This window comes from Callithrix jacchus, chromosome 18 (assembly GCF_049354715.1).
Source record: "Callithrix jacchus isolate 240 chromosome 18, calJac240_pri, whole genome shotgun sequence".
Taxonomy (NCBI): Eukaryota; Metazoa; Chordata; class Mammalia; order Primates; family Cebidae; genus Callithrix; species Callithrix jacchus.
Window position 1 is genome coordinate 14034530 of NC_133519.1, and position 18843 is coordinate 14053372.

Below are 18843 nucleotides of genomic sequence, written 5' to 3' on the forward strand. Positions count from 1 at the left end.
TACTTTTCAGATACTCATTCAACCACTTATTGAGCACCTGATCTGAGTAAGACATGGTACTAGATGGTGGAGAATGGTCAAAGACAAATAACATTCTCTGTCCTCAAGGGGCTCATAATTTTCGGATCCATCCTCAGGTCAAGAGAGAGCTTTCCCACCCCCGGTCTCAAGAAACGAAATCAGGGTGGGGTGCGAGCAGGAAACATTTGTGTTTCATAGAGGAAGCTTTATTTGGGGAGAATGTGGTTCTGCTCGGCCCTGACCAGTCCTGCTCTGCCCACCCCCATCCCAGCCAGTTGGCTTTACTTCTTCCGGCCCTTCTTCTTCTTCATTTCCTTGGCCAGCTCCCCAATCAGTCTCCAGTACTCATTGAACTTGAGCTCCGAGTCCTGATTTATATCCAAGCTCTTCATCTTCTCATCAAGGGAGCCCACATCCTGAGGAGACACCAAAGGGAAAGGCAGAATTAGAAACTGGGATTCTTAGGCCAGGTGCAGTGGCTCATACCTGTAATCCCAGTACTTTGGGAGGCTGAGATGGGTGGATCACGAAGTTAGGAGTTTGAGACCAGCCTGACCAACATGGTGAAACCCCACCTCTACTAAAAATACAAAATTCGATGGGTGTGGTGCTGCGTACCTGTAATCCCAGCTACTCGGGAGGCTGAATCAGAAGAATCGCTTGAATCTGGGAGGCTGAGGTTACAGTGAGCCAAGATGACACTAACCACTACACTCCAGCCTGGGTGACAGAGCGAGACTCTGTCTCAAAAACAAAAAAGAAAAGAAAAAAAGAAATTGGGGTTCTTGAGACCCCCCAAGAACCCCAATTAGGGAAGGAAGAATTGCCAGCTGCCATTCTCTCAAGGCCCTTCCTCAGAGAGCAGCAGTGCCTGCCTCTTCTCTAAAAAGCAAGGCCGCAGCCCCGAGACTGCACTGCTGCAGGGTGCGTCTCCAAGGAGCACCAGCAGAGAGAGGTGGGGGGCTGAGTCCTAGGGCTTGCCATTGTGTAAATGCTTCCGCCATGGCCACTTACACCACAAACAGGTTGTCAGTGAATGCAAAGTGGAAAGATTTCACACAATCTGCTCTGACCAGCACACCACCGCAGCTGCTGTGCAATGGGCCCAAGGATTTGCCGGCATCTCAAGGAGATGCTGCTGGGTTGGACCCAGTCTGAGCCTTCTGGGACCACCTCCTCTTTCTCAGAAAGCTGGAGAAGCTCCCGGTACTTAGCTGCTCCTTTGCACAACCCTTGTGTCTTCTCATTTCTCCAGCTAGGTCACTAGATCAGGGGAATGGTGAAGACGTTGGGTATCTGGGCTTTTAGGGGGCCCTTTTAGAGTCTCTCCCATAGGCCTATGAAATCAATGGCAACAGTAAACTGGATGTCCTGATAAACAGTAAACTTGTTGCCAGATAAACAAGCACATCCAAAACGTGGACTGTTGAACAATAGTTCAACATCAAACCAGAGAAGGGTGCCCTAGGCAGGGTGTGATGCTCAAGGTTTGAACCAACACTTGGATGCAGACAGAGAAGACTCACTGAATCTCTAAAGGGAACAAGGCTGATTCATAGAGCGCTAAAAAAGACTTTTTTTTAAAGTTACAACCATGCTTAATTATAAAATACTATAAGCACTGCCAGTGGAAGGCAAGGATGGCTACTGTAACATCATATTGGGGATGCATTCAATTAGTAAAGAGAAAGAAATAAGTATTAAGAAGGAAGAAGCGGCTGGGTGCGGTGGCTCAAGCCTGTAATCCGCACTTTGGGAGGCCGAGGTGGGTGGATCACGAGGTCAAGAGACCATCCTGGTTAACATGGTGAAACCCCATCTCTACTAAAAATCAAAAAATTAGCTGGGCATGGTGGCGCGTGCCTGTAATCCCAGCTACTCAGGAGGCTGAGGCGGGAGAATTGCTTAAACCCAGGAGGCGGAGGTTGCGGTGAGCTGAGTGCCATTGCACTCTAGCCTGGGTAACAAGAGCAAAACTCCATCTCAAAAAAAAAAAAAAGAAGAAGGAAGAAGCAGGAGGGGTGCAGTGGCTCACGCCTGTAATCCCAACACTTTGGGAGGCTGAGGCAGGCGGATCACTTGAGGTCAGGAGTTTGAGACCTGTCTGGCCAATAAAGTGAAACCCTGTCTCTACTAAAAATACAAAAATTAGGCAGGCCAGGCATGGTGGCTCACACCTGTAATCCCAGCACTTTGAGAGGCCAAGGTGGGCGGATCACCTGAGATCAGGAGTTTGAGACCAACCTAGGCAACGTGGTGAAACCCTGTCTCCACTAAAAATACAAAAATTAGCCAGGTGTTGTGGTGGGTGCCTGCAATCCCACCTATTCGGGAGTCTGAGGCAGGAGAATCACTTGAACCTGGGAGGCAGAAGTTGTGGTAAGCCAAGATCGAGCCATTGCACTCCAGCCTGGCCTACAGAGTGGGACTTTGTCTCAAAAAAAGAAAAAAAAATACAAAAATTAGCTGGGTGTGGTAGTGCACACTTGTAGTCCCAGCTGAGCCAAGATCAAGCCACTGTACTCCAGCCTAGGTGACAGAGTGAGACTCTGTCTCAAAAAAAAAGGAGCTGTGACAGAAATGAAACAAAGACCAAATACCAAACACCATGTCAGTATCAATGGGTTTCGCAGCCCTGGATTCAAGCAACCCAGGACCAAGAATATTTGAAGAAAAAATTCCTCAAAGTCCCAAAAAGCAAAACTTGAATTTTGCCACATGCTAAGTACTACGTTGAATCTATGTGAATGAAGTGATGAGTAGGCATCGCATTACATATTACGGGTAACCTAGAGTTACTTGTGATTTAAAGCATATGGGAGGATGTGCATAGGTTATATGCAAATACTATCTCCACATACTGAGACCCTATCTCTACAAAAAAAGGTACTTGAGCATCTAAGGATTTTGGTATCTGAGGGGGTCCTGGAACCAATTCCCATGGATATGAAATGACAACTATGTATTTCATATTATACCACAGGGATATAAAAAACTTGCATAGCTGGAAAATTGAATAAATACATATTTTTCTTAAAGAGAAAGGCTCAATCAGGTAAAAATGTCAATTTCCCTAAAATACATCTTTTATATGATCCCAATTAAAATATGTACAGGATGCCTTTTTTTTTTTTTTTTTGAGATGGAGTCTTGCTTTGTTGCCCATGCTGGAATGCAATGGTACGATCTCAGCTCACTGCAACTTCCGCCTCCTGGATTCAAGCAATTCTTCTGCCTCAGCCTCCCAAATAGCTGGGATTACAGGCACCCACAACCATGCCCAACTAATTTTTTGTATTTTTAGTAGCGGTGGGGTTTCACCGTGTTGGCCAGGCCGGACATGAACTCCTAACCTCAGGTGATCCACCTGCCTCCGCCTCCCAAAGTGCTGGGATTACAGGTGTGAGCCTGTGCGCCCGGCCTACAGGATCCTTTTTAACATTATAAAATGTTACTGTCTGGGGACAGTGGCTCACACCTGCAATTCCAAAATTTTGGGAGGCCGGGGCAGGGTGACCGTTCGAGGTCAGAAGTTCAAAACCAGCCTGGCCAACATGATGAAACCCCGTCTCTACTAAAAATGCAAAAATTAGCCAGGTGTGGTGACACGTGCCCATAGTTCCAGCTACTTGGGAGGCTGAAGCAGGAGAAGCTTGAACCCAAGAGGTGGAAGTTGCAGTGAGCAGAGATCACACCACTGCACTCCAGCCTGGGTAACAGAGTGTGACCTAGTCTCTTTTTTTTTTCTTTTTTTTCTTTTTGTTTTTGTTTTCATTCGTATAGTATCCTGGAATTCAAGACCTCATCTCAAAAAAAAAAAAAATTCAAGTCCCATTTCACTCAGAATTATATAAGCATAAATCAGGGGAAAAAAACGCCATTTTCATAAAGTAGATTAGCAAAAATTAAAAGCTCAATAATACCCAGTTTGGACAAGTATACGGGCATCACATGAAGTGTATGTGGCCATATAAACTGGTACAACCTTTTTTGGAGGCAAATTGGTAATGTTCCTAAAAATTAAAAATGAAGGCCAGTCTCAGCGGCTCACCCCTGTAATTCCAGCATTTTGGGAGATTGAAGCAAGCAGATCACTTGAGGTCAGGAGTTCAAGACCAACCTGGCCAACATGGTGAAACCCCATCTCTACTAAAAATATAAAAATTAGCTGGGCTTGGTGGCTCAAGCCAATAGTCCCAGCTACTCAGGGAGGCTGAGGCAGGAGGATCACTTGAACCTGGGAGGTGGAGGTTGCAGTGAGCCAAGATCACGCCACTGCACTCCAGCCTGGGCAACAGAGCGAGACTCTGTCTCAAAAAAAAAAAAAAAAAAAAATTAAAAATGAACATGCCACTTAAACTAATATTTCTACTGCCAGACATTTACTTTATGTTGTTATTTTCCTGCCAGTATATAGGTATACAAACAAGGATATTTGCAAGAAGGAAGAAATAACCATAAGAAAAATTCCCATCAATAAAGGATTGGGCTGGGCATAGTGGCTCATGCCTGTAATCCCAACACGTTGGGAGGCCAGGGCAGGAGGATCACTTAAGCCTAGGAGTTCAAGACCAGCCTGGGCAATATAATGAGGCCCTGTCTCCACAAAAAAATTAAAAAATGAGGCCTGTTTTCCTATGTGTGAAGTGAGGAATGTGGACTGTGTTTTCTCTTGGCCTCCTTCTAGCTGTGATGGTCTGTGAATCTCCTGGAAGCCAGCTCTGGGTCCAGTCCTATCTTGGGGAAATTAGACCAGAAAGGCACAGAGTATACATGAAACCCAACAGCATCATGGGCTGATACAAGCCCATACTCCCACTGACCCACAGTATCTTTGCTTACCTAATTACATGTATGCACACACACACAGGCCCTGTCTCTAAAAACAAATTTTTTTAAATTAGCTGGACATAGTGGCACATGCCTATGGTCCCAGCTACTCAGAAGACTGAGATGGAAGGATCACTTGAGCCCAGGAGGTGGAGGTTGCAGTGAGCTGTGATCTTGCCACAGCACTCCAGCCTGGGCCACAAAGTGAGAGCTTGTATTAGTTGTAAGCTGATAAGGAGGATACAATGGAGAGGGAAAAAGAAAGGAGTTGGCCAGGCGCAATGGCTCAAGCCTGTAATCCCAGCACTTTAGGAGGCCAAGGCAGGTGGATCACAAGGTCAGGAGGTCAAGACCATCCTGGCCAAAATGGTGAAACCCCATCTCTACTAAAACTACAAAAATTAGCCAGGCACGGCATGCACTTGAAATCCCAGATACTTGGGAGGCTAAGGCAGGAGAATCCCTTGAACCCAGGAGATTGCAATGAGCCAAGATTGTGCCACTGCACTCTACCCTGGATGACAGAGTGAGATTCCATCTCAAAAAAAAAAAGAAAGAAAGAAAGAAAAGAAAAAGAAAAAAGAAACAGAGGAGTAATTTCAAGAGAAAAGTCTTTAAGTAGGTGAGAGGGGATGGGATCCAGGGCACCAGTGAAGGGTTGGCCTTAGGAACAGTGGTAGATCATTTGCATAACAGGAAAGACAGCAGATTTCCAGGAGGGCAGGGAGCTTGTACAAGTTTCCTGATTGCTCCTATTTTCTTTCTTTCTTTCTTTCCTTCTCCTTTCTTTCTCCTTCCTTCCTTCCTTCCTTTCTCTTTCTTTCTTTGACAGAATCTTGATCTGTTGTCCAGGCTGGAAGGCAGTGGGGCAACCTCAGCTCACTGCAACCTCCGCCTCCCGAGGTCAAGCAATTTTCTTGCCTCAGCCTCCTGAGTAGCTGGGATTACAGGCCCACACTACAATGCCCAGTTAATTTTTTTTTTAATGTTTTTAGCAGAGATGGGGTTTCACCCTGTTGGCCAGGCTGGTCTCAAACTCCTGAACTTCTCAGTCTGTAAACCTCTCAAGAAAAGGGAAAATGTGAAAAGACATACTGGGCTTTGAGGAGAGAAGACAAACTGTGAAATAATCATCTATCTGAAAGAAGTGGTAAATGAATCCCCCGGGGAAACATAGTAGAACCGCCAGCCATTGCCAAGGGTCCCTTTTGGGGTCTGTGTTTATCGATTTAAAGTGAGACAAGCCAACAAAGCTGTGCACTTTTCTCCAGCCAGATTCAGCCATCCAGGTGGATTTAACCGGCAAGTTGCTGGAGGTGAAATGTTGGATTAACTGGGTTGAGGACAGAGAGAGAGGAAATCAAGGGAGTTGAGGCAGTGATTATAATGAGGAGGCTTAGAACCTGCTGAGGGAGAAGGGCAACAAGGACGCAAGGGACGTTGATGGAAGACGCAAAAGTCAGAGGGTAAAGAGACTGAAGGTACCTGAGGAGTCAGGAAAATGCTGGAGTGGCGGAGCCAGCCAGAGAGGGGAACAGAACTGGACTGACAGGAGGTCAGCAGATAATGGGAGGCTCAAAATCAAGATTTTGGAAGTGGGGTGCTTCATTTTGGTAATGACATAGTCTAAAGCATGAACAGAGCAGTGGGGTGCTGAAATGCAAGGAGGCAAATCTTTTTGGAAATGAGGAGCTGAGAAAATAAAGGCCCAGGTGTTGGATGAATTGTCTATATGGATGCTGAAGCCACTGAAAATTACAACAGAAGCACCAACGAGAAGAAAACAGTGAGCCAGGAGCTGAAGAGCTGTATGGAGTGCAATAAGAAGGATGGCAGGTGGTACATGAGCTTCCAAGGAGCTGGGAAGTCTTAGAAAGAAGAAACTAAAACCTAAAAGCAATGAAAAGCAGAGCGGTCACTTCCTGCATTTCCAGGCCCAGAGGAAGTTAATTTAGAAAAAAAAAAATGACTGTTTGACAAGAATATGAGGAATACTGTCCCTTCAGAAGAGAACCTAAAGTCTCCAGTAAAAAAGATGAAAGGAAACCTCTGTCTGGGCACAGTAGCTCACGCCTGTAATCCCAGCACTTTGGAAGGCCAAGGCAGGAGGATCACTTGAGGCCCGGAGTTTGAGACCAGCCTGGGAAACATAAAGAGACCCCATCTCTACAAGTAAATCAAAAATTAGGCCAGGCGCAGTGGCTCACGCCGGTAATCCCATCACTTTGGGAGGCCGAGGCAGGCAGATCATCTGAGGTCAGGAGTTCAAAACCAGCCTGGCCAACACAATAAAACCCCATCTCTACTAAAAATACAAAAATTAGCCGGGCTTGGTGGCAGGCACCTGCAATTCCAGCTACTTATGAGGCTGAGGTAGGAGAATTGCTTGAACCTGGGAGGTGGAGGTTGCAATGAGCTGAGATTGCACCATTGCACTCCAGCGTAGGTAATGAAATGAGATTCCGTCTCAAAAAAAGAAAAAACTGAACCAGGCAGTGTGGCATGTGCCTGTGGTCGCAGCTACTTTTGAGGCTAGGGCAGGAGGATTGCCTGAGCCCAGAAGGTCAAGGATACAGTGAGCTGTGATTGCACACTGGCCTGGGCAACAGAGTGAGACATCCTGTCTCAAAACAAAAGTCTGAGAAGTCGGAAATTGCAGGGATTTTACACATGAAAGACCATGAGTTTCAGAGACTCACTGTGTTCAAGGAGTCCATAGTCACACACATTAATACCTGCAGATTTTCAGAAAGGATGAAAAAGAAACTGTCGACCAGGCATGGTGGCTCATGCCTGCACTTTGAGAGGCCGAGACAGGAGGATCACCTGAGGTCAGCAATTCGAGACCATCTTCACCAACATGGAGAAACTCCATCTCTACTAAAATTATAAAATTAGCCAGATGTGGTAGCGCATGTTTGTAATGCCAGCTACTCAGGAGGCTAAGGCAGGAGAATTGCTTGGACCCAGGAGGCAAAGTTGCAGTGAGCCAAGATCGCACCACTGCACTCCAGCCTGGGCAACAAGAGCAAAACTCCGACTCAAATAAAATAAAAATAAAAAGAGGCCAGGCGCAGTGGCTCATGCCTATAATCCTAGCACTTCACCTAGAGGCCGAGGTGGGTGGATTGCCTGAGCTCAGGAGTTCGAGACCAGCTTGGGCAACACGGTGAAACCTCGTCTCTACTAAAATACAAAAAATAAGCCAAGTGTGGTGGTGTGTGCCTGTAATCCCACCTACTCTGGAGGCTGAAGTAGGAGAATTGCTTGAATACGGGAGGTGGAGGTTGCAGTGAGCCGAGATCGCACCACTGCACTCCAGCCTGGGCGACAGAGCGAGACTCCGTCTTAAAAAAAAAAAAAAAGGGAAAAAAGAAAAGAAACTGTCAACAGCCTGGAAAATGACCAGGCCTCTTCCAACCCAGAGTCAATAAAATTTAAGTCCTGACTCCGACCTGTGAGTGGCAGAGAAGGAATGACCCTGTCAGACACCCTATTGAGGGGATGCCCATAGCAGGTGGGGAGTCCTCACAGATACATCCCATAGACCCCTACACTGAGCTCTGTGACTCCATGCATTTCGCTATGTTTTCTTTTTTTTTTTTTTTTTTTTAGTATGGAATGTTTCACAAATTTGTGTGTCATCCTTGCACAGGGGCCATATATGCGAAGTGAGGACTGTTTTCTTGGCCTCCTTCTAGCTGTGATGGTTTATGAATCTCCTGGAAGCCAGCTCTGGGTCCAGTCCTGTCTTGAGGAAATTAAACCAGAAAGGCACAGAGTATACACGAGAACCCAACAGCATCATCTGATACAAGCCCATACTCCCACTGACCCACAGTATCTTTGCTTATCTAATTACATGCATGCACACACAAACACACCAGGCAAGAAAACCCACAACCAGGTCAGGCACAGTGGCTCGTGCCTGTAATCCCAGCACTTTGGGAGGCCGAGGCAGGTGGATCATTTGAGGTCAGGAGTTTGAGACCAGTCTGGCCAACATGGTAAAAACCTGCCTCTACTAAAAATACAAAAATTGGGTGGCACACATCTGTAATCCCAGCTACTCAGGAAGCTGAGGCAGGAGAATCGTTTGAGCCCCGGAGGCAGAGATTGCAGTGAGCCAAGATCGCACCACTGCACTTCTGCTGGGCGACAGAGCGAGACTCTGTCTCAAAAACAAAAAGAAAACCTGCAACCATTACACATGCGACCACCCACACCCTTTCTTGTGGCCACATCATCACACTCAGCACTATCACCTGCTCAACACAGTGTCCCATAATCATGGTCTCACAAAATCTCAGTCCCAGACCTCGGCCTACCTGGAGCAGATGGGGCAACTGCTGGGTAACCAGCTCCTTAAACTCAGTGGGGTTGAGGCTGCCCTTCTGGCCCTCCTGCTTCGCAAAGGTGAAGAAGGTGGTGACCACGGTCTCAATGGCCAGCTCCAGCTCTGTCAGTGGTTCTGCTGCCATTAGGACCCTGAGGCCGAAGCTGATGTCCTCAAGGGGCTGGCTGACCTTTGTCAGGGACACAGAAGGAGCAGAGAGGGAGAGTCAGGGAGGCCTAGATGCAGGAATGGTCAGAAGGCCACTGCCTTGGTGTTACCACCTCAGGTCCCGGCCTGGAGGGGGCGTTATGGGGAGAGTGAGAGAATAGGGGTTGAGCTTGGAGCAGCAGATCAGGCAACAGCATCTCAGTTTAGGTGGGGGCAGGAGGTTCGGTAGAAACCCCCTCTTCTGTAGGTCTCACAGTCTGGGGTCCTTTTTAGGTGTCTGTGGCTTAGGGACCCCTCTGTGGTGATCCCTTCGTCTGGAGACCCCCTTTACCTGAGAGGAGGTTTTCAGTCTGAGGGTCCTTCTTGGAGTCCTTTGAGTCTGGTGGCTCCTCTGTGGGGTGTCTGTCTCAAGAGTCCCTTTTTGTCTCACCCAGCCTCACAGGGTCATGAGGTTGTTTGTCTCCAAAACTTGTTTATGTTGGGCCCTGGTCTCCTGAGCCCGCATCCGCCCACACACACTCAGCGCTGCTCTTCCCAGCAGAGAAGCACAGGGTCTGGCAAACGTCCCGCTGTGGTCAGAGCTGGCATTTTCTCTGCCCTGCTCCACCCTCACCTCTCCTCAGAGGCAGCAGGGCAGAGTGCTGAGCCCGGGACCCCACAGGTTCCCCCCACTCCTGTCTCCCGGGGACAAGGGTCCTGGAATGGGGCGCCTCTGATCCCCTACCCCAGGACTGGTTTAGTCCAAGCACTTACAGCCCCCGGGGGTGCAGTGGGTGGGGCAGGAGGGAGGCATTCTCATTTCCGCCCACCCGTCCACCCCCCAAGCACTCCTGCACGCACTGTTGCCGTCCACCCCCCACGCACTCCTGCACGCACTGTTGCCGTCCACCCCCCACGCACTCCTGCACGCACTGTTGCCGTCCACCCCCCACGCACTCCTGCACGCACTGTTGCCGTCCACCCCCCACGCACTCCTGCACGCACTGTTGCTCGATCACCCAAAGCTGCTTCCTGAATTTCTGCCTGAGCTGGCTCTGGGGGAGGGACCTGTGAGCCCAGGAATTAAAAATGATCTCCAGGCTCCCTCCAGGGTCCGTCAAGAGACTAACCGTGCAAGGAGATGGGGTGCAGCGAGCTGGAGCCTCAGGGCTGAGGTTTATAAGCGGCGAGGAGGGGGGAAAGAGTAGAGAGCAGCAGCTTCCAAGCCCGGAGGTGTCAGATTTCTATGGTCGATCCTGAAGACCAGAGACCGCCCAATCGCGCCTCTCGCCTGAACCGTCAGGCCTGGACCCGGGCTCCCTGCCAGCCACACGAGCGCCCCCACTTGGTCAAGGAGAGGAGCTGCCTGGACAAATGTTCAGCAGGGGTCCCAGGGTCCCACTCCTCTCAATATTGGGGGCTGCTGCCACCACACCCCACATCTAATCAGGAGTGTGTATGCTGAGTGGGGGAAGGGGGAGGCAACCAACTGAGGGAGCTCAACATTGGGAGGCCCAATCTGAGATACAAACGTTGGCCCCTAGCTGGGCATGGTGGTGTGTGCCTGTAATCCCAGCTGGGAGGCTGAGGCAGGAGAATTGCCTGAACCCAGGAGGCGGAGGTTACGGTGAGCCGAGATCGGGCCATCACACTCCAGCCTGGGTAACAAGAGCGAAACTCCATCTCAAAAAAAAATTAGACCCCCCCCACAGGCAGGGCGCAGTGGCTCACGCCTGTAATCCCAGCACTTTGGGAGGCGGAGGCGAGGGGATCATCTGAAGTCAGGAGTTCCAGATCAGCCTGACCAACATGATGAAACCCTGCCTCTACTAAAAATACAAAAATTGGCCGGGTGTGGTGGTGTATGCCTGTAATGTCAGCTACTCAGGAGGTTGAGGCAGAAGAACCATTGGAACCCAGGAGGCAGAGGTTGCAGTGAGCCTAGATTGCGCCATTGCACTCCAGCCTGGGTGACAGAGTAAGACTCAGTCTCAAAAAAAAATGAGACCCACAAAGGATGCTACAGACCAAGATCCCTCAGAGAACCCCAGGCTGAGGCCCCACACACAGAGAGGGATCCAAGTTGAGACCCCCAAGAGTCTGGGATTGAAATCCCTCTGTGGGGTCTCAGACTCCCAAGACTAAGTTACTCATTGAGGGTCCTCTCAGTGAGGTTGCATGGAGGAGCCACAGACTAAGACCCCCTCAGCAGAATTCCCCCCTTCCCCGGCTCAACCAGCACAGCCAGCCGCAGGTGCTGCAGGGCCCAGCTTGGGGTGAGAGGTCCAGTTCCTTCCCAGGATCTCCTTCCCACCTCTTCCCCTGCACCATCCGCTGCTGCCCAGAGAGAAAGGAACGGGCCAAGCAAGGCTGGAAAGAGACAAGGGCCGCCTGTTCCAGCCCAGGAGACAGAGGGCGCCTCTGTCAGCTCCTGGCCCTTTGCCCCACAGGGTGTCTGCCTGTGAAGGGGTGGAGTCGGTGGCGGGGGGTCAGCGGGGGAGGGACGGCTGAAGACAGGTCTCCACACACAGCTCCAACAGCCACATTTGAAGCCTCGGCCGTCTGTCCAGAACCTGCTCCCACCTCAGGCCCAGGCTGACCGTGAGTACCCTGCCCTACTGGGCTGGTCCTGGCCGGCCAGGTTTGGGGAGAGGGGTCTTCAGAAGGGCTCTGAAGAGCTGGGGACCATAGCGCTGTGGAGCACTGACGATCTGGCAGGAGTCAGTCAGGGTGAGGGCAGTTTGGGATCTGGGGGAGACAGGGTCTGGAAGGTGGTGAGGAGAGGCAAATGAACCAAAGGTCAGAGAGAGCTGGCAGCTCAGCAAAGGAGGAGGCCAGTGGGAAACCCACCCTGAGCTTCCTGGCCACCTGGCCCTCCCCAGGGAGCCCTCAAGTCCCTGCCAAGCCCCCTTCTGTCTCCCAGGTGTTGGGGAGGGCCCCCTGCACTCTCCTGCCTCACTTCCTGTGGGTGAAAAGAGAGCAGATGCAACAGCTGTTTCTGCCCCCACCCCTCCTGCCTGCCTTAGTCTCTGCCACCCCTCCTGCCTGCCTTGCCAAGAGCTCAGGTCCCTTGGAGTCTGGGGTGGCAGGGCGAGCCTCCCATGATATGGGGAAGGGGATGGAGGGTGCTGTGCCCATTCCCAACACTGCCTCCTCAGGGCCTCCCCTTTCTCCTTCTCCCCTTTTTGGCCCAGAGCTCTTGACTCCTCTTTCCCCCAATTCTTTCCTCTTTGTTTTCCCATCTGCCCCACCCCCAAGTCCTCTCAGAACTGGCCCCACATAAAATCCCAGGCTGCTCTAGGGCTCCACGCGACCTCCAGCTGCCCCTCTGGCATGGAGCGGGTAATCAAGCCTCCAGCATCCCTCCCTCGAGCAGCCTTTATCCCCTCATCAGCTATGGCTTGGGTTCCATCTCCCTCATGTCTCTGTGACAACCACTTCTCAGGTCCGGAGCTCAGATGACACTTACAAGGGCCCCATTGAAGAACTGGGATGTCATTCGATCAGGGCCCATTGTCTAGCCCCCTAGGCCTGGGGAAGGATGGGGACATCTGATCCCAGACATCTGAGCTGCCCCCATGGGGCTGTGGGGGGCCAGACTGTCCCAGGGCCAAGGGAAAGAGGCCCCCTGGTTTGGCAGTCTCCTCTCTCAACAGACCCCTCCTTTCTTCTACTCTCTCCTGGCCCCTCGAACTCAAAGGACCACATGCTCTCAGCCCTTTATCTCCCCCATCACATACCAGCCCCACTCCCCCTGCTCTCACTGTCCCTGAATCAACCAGGGCAATCACAGGGACAATGCCTGCAGGTCTCCTCTCCCCATCCCTGGGAACCCTGGCTCCAGGGAAAAGGCTCAGACATTCCTCTCTCCCCTCCCACCACCCACTAGACGGAAAGGATAATTTTGCAGAGGTTATAGAAGCATACCTCAGAGAAGTCAGAATGACACGTTCAGGAGGGAACAGAGTTGAAGGACCAAAAGGGGCCCCAGCTGCTGACAAGAATCTCAGAGCCAGCGAGACTTCCCTCCTCCAGAAGCCTTAGACCACCCACTGGGGCTGCCACCCCATCTGCCAGGCTGACCGGGGGCATCAGACTGACACCTTTGCTAGGGGTGGGCAGCAGAGGCAAGGCTGTAGTGGACACCCCAGCCCACCACCCTCAACAGCAGGGCTCAGCTATGCTAGGCAGGCAAGGTCCAAGGTAAAAATAGAGCCAGAGAAAGCATGGCCCAGTCCTGTGACCACCCCTGCCTGCCCCACCCTCCTCAATCCCTGCCTGGGCAGCCACCGCAGACATCTACCACAGGCCTCTGGAGCCAGCCCAGCTCCAACTGCTCTCTCCATGCCCCAACCCTGATTCCTTCTGGCTGGAGTACAGACTGAGGGACAGGAAGAACAGGTCTGCATTTAGGTCTGCTGGGGTTTCCCTCACATTGTAAAATCTCAGGGAAAGATCAATTGCAGTAGGGCTCTAATCCCACAGCTATTTGAGCTGTCAGCCAGGGCCAGGCCCGAGGGCTCCCCTCACCTAGACCCCAGGTACTCGGGGCCTGGTCCTCAGCTCCTTTCCTTGATGGGGTTGGGTAGGTGCACTGCCGCAATGGGCTCTGAGCTGGAGACGGCGATGGAGACCCTCATCAACGTGTTCCACGCCCACTCGGGCAAAGAGGGGGACAAGTACAAGCTGAGCAAGAAGGAGCTGAAAGAGCTGCTGCAGACGGAGCTCTCGGGCTTCCTGGATGTGAGCACAGAGTGGTGGAGTGGACGTGGACTGGGTGAAGGGGTGTGGGAACGGGGTGGGCACCCCCCTGCTGTCTCCCCACCCCACTACCAGCTCAGCCCAACCTCCTTCTTTCCTTTGCCAGGCTTCTCTCCTGGTTTTTTCCAGGCTCCTCTACTCCTCCAGGGTCAAGTCAAAATGCCCTGGTTTATTGATCACCTGTTACGTGTTAGGCCCTGCATAGATTCGTCAATAATAAGACTCACAGTATGGCCGGGTGAGGTGGCTCACACCTGTAATCCCAGCACTTTGGGAGGCCGAGGCGGGTGGATCACCTGAGGTCAGGAGTTCAAGACTAGCCTGGCCAACGTGGTGAAACCCCATCTCTACTGAAAATACAAAAATAGCCGGGCGCGGTGACTCACGCCTGTAATCCCAGCACTTTGGGAGGCCGAGGCAGGTGAATCACGAGGTCAAGAGATCGAGACCATCCTGGTCAACATGGCGAAACCCCGTATCTACTAAAAATACAAAAAAATTAGCTGGGCATGGTGGCACATGACTATAATCCCAGCTACTCAGGAGGCTGAGGCAGGAGAATTGCCTGAGCGGAGGTTGCAGTGAGCCGAGATTGCGCCATTGCACTCCAGCCTGGGTAACAAGAGTGAAACTCCGTCTCAAAAAAAAAAAGAAAATACAAAAATAAGCTGGGTGTGGTGGTGAGTGCCTGTAATTCCAGCTACTCGGGAGGCTGAAGTAAGAGAATCACTTGAACCAGGGAGGCAGAGGTTGCAGTGAGTCGAGATCGTGCCATTGCACTCCAGCCTGGGTGACAGAGCGAAACTCCATCTCAAAAAAAAAGAAAAAGAAAAAGACTCACAGTCTAGAAGAGAAAGACTGATACTTAAAAGTAAACCACGAGGGCAGGTGCAGTGGCTCACACCTGTAATCCCAGCACTGTGGGAGGCCAAGGCTGGCGGATCATCTGAAGTCAGGAGTTCCAGACCAGCCCGGCCAATATGGTGAAACCCTGTCTCCAAAAAAAAAAAAAAAAGTTTTTAAGAGGAGGTAACTGAATGAACATAAACCTGGGAGAAAGAAGAATGTGGAGCATGTCCAGTAGTTTAATTTGACTGGCATGAAGGATGCCAAAAAGTAGGCTGTAGGCCGGGCGCGGTGGCTCACGCCTGTAATCCCAGCACCTTGGGCGGCAGAGGCGGATCACAAGGTCAAGAGTTCAAGACCAGCCTGATTAACATGGTAAAACCCTGTCTCTACTTAAAATACAAAAATTAGCTGGACATGATGGCACAAGCCTGTAATCCCAGCTACTCAGAAGGCTGAGGCAGGAGAATCGCTTGAACCTGGGAGGCAGAGGTTGCAGTGAGCCAAATCATGCCGTGGCACTCTAGTCTGGGTGACAGAGCAAGACTCCGTCTCAGAAAAAAAAAAAAGTAGGCTGCAAAGGCTAACCGAGGCCACAAAGTAAAGAAGCCTCAGGATACGGTGGAAAGTGCACCCGTTTTGAAGTTTTATTAGGCTAGGTTCAAATTCACACCCTGCTACTTTCTAGCTGTGGGACTTTGGTCATATTTATTTAACCACCAACCACCAATTTGTTTCTTCTCTAGAACGGAAATAATGAAACATACCTCATGTTATTTGTATTGTAATTAAATTAGACAGTGCTTGTAAAGCTCCTAATCTAGTGCTGGCTGTATTGTAGGCGCTCAACATATGGTAATTAGTGTCATTATTATTCATTCTGCCAGGTGAAAGAGCTTAGGCTGTATGTAGGCAAGGGGAGCCTCAAGAGTTTTGAGGAGGCCCAGAAGAGTTCCATAATTCAGTGCAGTTCCTCTCCCTCGTCTCTGCCCCCTTCTCCTCAACCACCCCCTTGCCTCTGACTCAGTGCTGTACACCTCCCTATACACCTCCCTCTCCCTCTCCTCCCACCACAGGCCCAGAAGGATGTGGATGCTGTGGACAAGGTGATGAAGGAGCTAGACGAGAATGGAGACGGGGAGGTGGACTTCCAGGAGTATGTGGTGCTCGTGGCTGCTCTCACAGTGGCCTGTAACAACTTCTTCTGGGAGAACAGTTGAGCAGCCACTCGGCAGCGCCCTCCCTCTCCACCCTGCCAGACCTGCCTCTTCCCCCTGCTTCCACCTCACACCCCGTCCCTATCCATAATCCCACCCTTGCCCGCCGCCCCCCCACACACACACACCAAGGGCGCAAGAGTAGCGGTCCAAGCCTGCAACTCATCTTTCATTAAAGGCTCTTCTCTCGCCAGCCATCCGATGTCTGTCTCCTCTGGGACCTGGAAGTGGGTGGAGAAGTGAAGACTGTTCACTGCCAACTCCCCTTATGTGGGGAAGTGTCTTATTTAGAAAGAGGTTGAGGTGCATTATATCTCCCTACTTGAGGAATGCTCATGGTCCAGGAAAGTGGGGGTTCAAGGTTCCAGTTGGAAGTCGAGGAGACATCAGCTTCTCAGCTATAAAACCAGAGGAAGGGTGCCGTGGCTCACCCCTGTAAACCCAGCACATTGGGAAGCTGAGGCAGGCAGATCATGAGGTCAGGAGTTCGAGACCAGCCTGGCCAACATGGCAAAACCCTATCTCTACTAAAAATACAAAAGCATTAGCCAGGCGTGGTGGCATGCGCCTGTAATCCCAGCTACCTGGGAGACTAGGGCAGGAGAATTTCTGGAAACCGGGAGGCCGAGGCTGCAGCAAGCCGAGATACACCACTGCACTCCAGCCTGGGCAACAGAGCAAGAGCCCTCTCAAAAAAAAAAAAAAAAAAAAAGAGGCCGGGGCAGTGGCTCATGCCTGTAATCCCAGCACTTCAGGAGGCCGAGGTGGGCAGATGTGAGGTCGACAGATCAAGACCATCCTGGCTAACATGGTGAAACCCCATCTCCACTAAAAATACAAAAATCAGCTAGGCACAGCGGCATGTGCCTGTAGTCTCAGCTACTCAGCAGGCTGAGGCAAGAAAATTGCTTGAACCCAGGAGGCAGAGGTTGCAGTGAGCCAAGATCCCGCCATTACACTCCAACCTGGGCAACAGAGTGAGACTGTCAAAAAAAAGACAGAAAGACCAAAGGAAGAAAGCCAGGAGGGAAGGAGGGAGGGAGGGAGTAAGGGAAGAAGGAAGGAAGGAAAGAGAAAGAAAGGAGACTATATGGAGTGTACCTCTGTTGCCCAGGCAGCTGGAGTGCAGTAGCACTATCTCCGTTCACTGCAGCCTCTGCCTTCCGGGTTCAAGCAATTCTCCTGCCTCAGCCTGCCAGGTAGCTGATATTGCAGCAGCACGCCACCATGCCCGGCTAATGCTTTTGTATTTTTAGTAGAGACGGGGGTCTCACCATATTGGTCAGTCTGGTCTCGATCTCCTGACCTTGTGATCCGCCTGCCTCGGCCTCCCAAAGTGCTGGGATTACAGGCCTGAGACACCGCGCCGGCCGAAAGAATCTCCTTTCAACCAATGAACATTTACTTAACTGGTACTATGTGTAAACATTGTGTAGGAACACAGGATCCAGGAGTAAGCAAAATAATCACTATCCTTATCTTCACATGGGTAAGGATGCTGGGCCATTACTTACACACTCACACACACACGCGCACACACCTGTGAGCAGAAATGCCAGGAAGGAAAAATGAAAGGGTCTTGACGTGCCTATGGGGCGGGGTTGCATTCTCTCATTAATCAAACGTATGCACACTGTATTGTGTACAAAACCATTAAAAAATCTTTTACTGAGGCCGGGCGCGTTGGCTCATGACTGTAATCCCAGCACTTTAGGTAACAGAGGAGGGCAGATCATTTGAGGTCAGGAGAATTGCTTGAACTCAGGAGGCAGAGGTTGCAGTAAGCCGAGATTGCACCATTGCACTCCGGTCTGGGTGACGGAGACTCCATCTGCAAAAAGAAAAAGAAAGAAAGAAAGAAAAATTCCTTATTGAGCAGGGCACATAGCTCACGCCTATAATCCCAGAACTCGGGAGGCTGAAGTGGGAGGATCATCTGAGCCCAGGAGATCAAGGCTGCAGTGATCCTTGATTGTGCCACTGACTGCAGCCTGAACAGCCCGTCGCAAAACAACAACAAAAAATCAGAGAGAAAAGATAAATCCCTTTGTAGGTCTGCAACAAAATCAACACGGATGGCAGGTGTGGAGGGAGGACATGGAAGAGAAATCGGAGATGCAAAGGTGCCCTCACAAGAAGGATTAAACAGTATTGTGGGGAGAGGAGGAAGTGAGGAGGAAAACATGGACGGGCGGCCGTGGAGCCGGCGAAGGATCCGCGAGGAGTGTGCTCCCAATACTGGCCTCCTGGGCCTTGGCCGGAGCATTTACGGCACTTCACAACTCTCAGACTGGGCGAGTGGACATGAGGGGAAAACCAGTACAAATTCCCCAGGCCCAGTGGTCCGGTAGAAGATGAGGCAAGTCCATGTAAAGATTTTATTTTATTTTTTTTTTAATAGAGACGGGGTTTCACCATGGCCAGGATGGCCTCGATATCTTGACCTCGTGATCCGCCCGTCTCGGCTTCCCAAAGTGCTGGGATTACAGGCGTGAGCCACCGCGCTCCGCCCGTGTAAAGATTTTTAAACTGTGTACCTTGGCTGGGGAACGGGGGGACGAGGGAACTCGGGACTAAAATCCCCTCTACGAACTACCCCAGGAAGTCGCCGTGCAACCACTACGGTAACGGCCTACGGTAACCCTGCACGACCCCACTACGGGACCACTGGCCACGCCCCTGGGG

The 18843-nt window shown here is 51.0% G+C and overlaps 2 protein-coding genes across 8 annotated transcripts; one reads left to right on the forward strand and one right to left on the reverse strand.

Annotated features, from left to right (window-relative positions):
- Positions 1 to 205: 205 nt before the first annotated feature.
- S100A13 (S100 calcium binding protein A13) lies at positions 206 to 18779 on the reverse strand. Of its 6 annotated transcripts, none has more exons than XM_078355747.1 (4): positions 18696 to 18779; positions 16287 to 16379; positions 9180 to 9377; positions 206 to 437 (listed from the first exon to the last, which is right to left on the reverse strand). In XM_078355747.1, exons 2-4 carry the CDS (start codon positions 16329 to 16331, stop codon positions 303 to 305), a joined length of 378 nt encoding a protein of 125 aa, XP_078211873.1. In that variant the 5' UTR covers positions 16332 to 16379; positions 18696 to 18779; the 3' UTR covers positions 206 to 302. The 6 variants fall into 6 exon arrangements, with proteins under 6 accessions (XP_078211873.1, XP_008982685.2, XP_008982686.2 ...); XM_008984437.5 differs by lacking the exons at positions 16287 to 16379; positions 18696 to 18779 and adding exons at positions 9687 to 9909; positions 10465 to 10610; XM_008984438.5 differs by lacking the exons at positions 16287 to 16379; positions 18696 to 18779 and adding exons at positions 9687 to 9909; positions 10340 to 10487.
- S100A1 (S100 calcium binding protein A1) lies at positions 11877 to 16355 on the forward strand. 2 transcript variants are annotated; one of them, XM_054247667.2, is made up of 3 exons: positions 11877 to 12064; positions 13924 to 14077; positions 16018 to 16355. In XM_054247667.2, exons 2-3 carry the CDS (start codon positions 13937 to 13939, stop codon positions 16159 to 16161), a joined length of 285 nt encoding a protein of 94 aa, XP_054103642.1. In that variant the 5' UTR covers positions 11877 to 12064; positions 13924 to 13936; the 3' UTR covers positions 16162 to 16355. The 2 variants fall into 2 exon arrangements, with proteins under 2 accessions (XP_054103642.1, XP_002760065.1); XM_002760019.6 differs by having other exon boundaries at positions 11877 to 11935.
- Positions 18780 to 18843: the final 64 nt, after the last annotated feature.